The sequence below is a fragment of the Merops nubicus genome, unplaced genomic scaffold (assembly GCF_000691845.1).
Source record: "Merops nubicus isolate BGI_N331 unplaced genomic scaffold, ASM69184v1 scaffold46514, whole genome shotgun sequence".
In the NCBI taxonomy this organism is placed as follows: Eukaryota; Metazoa; Chordata; class Aves; order Coraciiformes; family Meropidae; genus Merops; species Merops nubicus.
The window spans coordinates 1-2315 of NW_008604449.1; the positions used below are offsets into that span (position 1 = coordinate 1).

Genomic DNA, 2315 nt, shown 5'->3' on the forward strand with positions numbered 1-2315 from the left:
AACATGCTGGTCACACTCTTCTTAAAGAACCTCAAGATATACAAAATGTTTGTGGGATGTCTAGCCCCCCACCCCAGAGGCAAGAGGGCAACATTGGACACCTCTTCCCTGGCAGCACCTGGTGGTTTTGGGCTGGTTTAATTCTTCAGGTGGCTCTGATGGCAGTTTTGGGGCAGTTTCCACACTGAGTGCTGGCGTTGGTTGGTCTCAGCTCACTGGCTGGCCCAATGCAAGCAGTTAACTCATCCAGAGCTGGCAGAACCATCATCAGTGCTAATTGCACACACCTTCCTGCCCACCGTGCTGATGGGGGGAGCAAAGTGGGCACAGCTGAGCCTGAGACACGGCTCACTGCCCCGACAGAGCACAGGCAACGGGCCCTCGTCCTCCTCCGGGCACTGGGAGAGGTCACTCACCCCTGGAGGCCAGAGGAGCTGAACTAAGGGGGAACCAGGTGGTTGTAGCTGGTTATGGAGGCTTAAAAAGGAAGATAATTCAGACTCCCTGTATTCTCTCTAAGAGAATATTTAAAATAACCAAAGAAACCTCTTACTGCCTAGCTGCCTGCCTTAGCTTTTTACACCCATCTTGGTGTTGCCAGGTCAGGTCTGATGGTGCTGGTGCTGAGCCCTCAGCACCTGTCACAGACAGGACCACATTAGAAATAAGGAAAGGTTTGGCAAGGGGGGTTGTATTCTTAAATAAAGAAAAACATTTAGAAAGCATTACGGATTACATTAACCCTCTGCTAATTATTATTATTTACACCAATTACAATTAGTTGCTGTCATCTGGAGTCGAATCACCAGCTGCTATGCGAAGTAGGCCCAGAGGAAGACCCCGGCACATAGGCACAGCAGCAGGTTGACATTCAGGACGTGCCTCACCAGCGGCGTCTCCTCCAGGGCCGCCAGGGGCAGCGCCTCAGGTTTAGCCGGCGCCGCGCTCTCGGCGTTCTCCTGCCTGCGCTCCATCCCGCAGAGCCACAGGAGGGTGGTCAGCAGCTTCGAGCTCCCTTTGGCGTCAGTCGTGCCTGCAAAGACAGGCCCTAGTGAGGTAGGAATCTTACCAACGCAACAAGTAGCAGAGGTGCAGCAATGTGGTCCTGTACAAAGGGTGTGGATGCAAAAACCCACCAGTGTTCTTTAAATGGATCCGCTAGCTACGCTGAGGGGTAGGGAGCCCTTCAGTCAGCATCTCTTGGGGCTGTGCTACCAATTCCATTCTTCCCTGGAGCTCTGAGCTCAAGTTGTGCCAGTCCCAACATTATAAGGTTAGACCAAGCCTAAAAGCTCAGCCGTAGCTGCGCGGTGCCCATCGGCTGCCCCGGGCAGGTGTGTGCCCTGGGCTGTGTAGGGCTGCTCCAGGGCACGCACGTGTGAGCTGAATTTCCCCAGCTCTGGTGAGGACCTTCCACGACTGAACGCCGGGAGGGCAGCGCTCGTGCACAACAAACGTGAGACTCCCCGGCAGCTGGGAGAGCTGCACCGTAGCTCCTTAACTCACTGATCTTTTCAACAGCTTTTTATAGATCAAAGGAATAGGCAGCAAAAGCTGCAAAGTTACATAAAGAGCATCCCCAGCCTGGCACAAACAAGTGATGATCACCATCGCTGGAAAAGGCAGAATGAGTTGCTGTGGGGGTTTGTACCTAATACCGACAAGTACAAGTTTTAAAAAATGTAAATCCTCCTTCACTGATCTGTCAAGAACTCCGCCCAGGGCTCTGGGTTCTCCCTGCTGCTAGAGTCCATCAGAAAACATCACTGAAAAACAGAAATGGAATTATCATGAACATAATTGTGGTTTTCCTCCACCCTCCCCTTTTTCAAGCAGCTCTCCTTGCAGCAGGCGCCCGCGGCACCGGTCGCTAGTGCAGGGGGACGGGCGTGGGGCTCTGTATCCCATCCAGCTCCTTCTTGATTTCAAGCATATGTAATGCCAGCAAGGGATGGAACAGAAACTAAACTGCTGCTTGGGTACAACTGCCAGATAAAAGCCTTTGAGCGTGCCCTGCAGTTACAGAAATCCAGAGGAGGCAGCTGTAACGTCTCTGGTCTTCCAAGCCCTGACGTAACGCCTAGGGTTAGGTGGGGGTGTTACTGAGTACGGTGTCGGAGCACTTACATTTATTATCATTTGAACTATTTTCAGAAGCAATGCTTATATCAATCTGGAGAGCTGGGCGCTCAGCTTCACACACTCCTTTTGCAGCGTCAGGGGAAGGGCTGACTGCTAGGTCTGTCTTGGCTGGCAGATCCCCGCGTGTGAACCAGGTAAGCCGACTTATCTGATGGCATGAAGAGCGGGGTTAA

At 52.5% G+C, this 2315-nt stretch overlaps 1 protein-coding gene across 1 annotated transcript in view; it reads right to left on the reverse strand.

Moving 5' to 3' along the window:
* Window positions 1-812: 812 nt before the first annotated feature.
* The window catches only part of SLC5A11 (solute carrier family 5 (sodium/inositol cotransporter), member 11), a 12671-nt gene continuing 11168 nt past the window's right edge, over window positions 813-2315 (reverse strand). The window contains exons 14-15 of the mRNA XM_008938991.1: window positions 2128-2290; window positions 813-1033 (exon numbers count right to left, since the gene is read on the reverse strand). Of these exons, the coding sequence (XP_008937239.1) occupies window positions 813-1033; window positions 2128-2290 (384 nt within the window). The remainder of the gene's footprint in view (window positions 1034-2127; window positions 2291-2315) is intronic.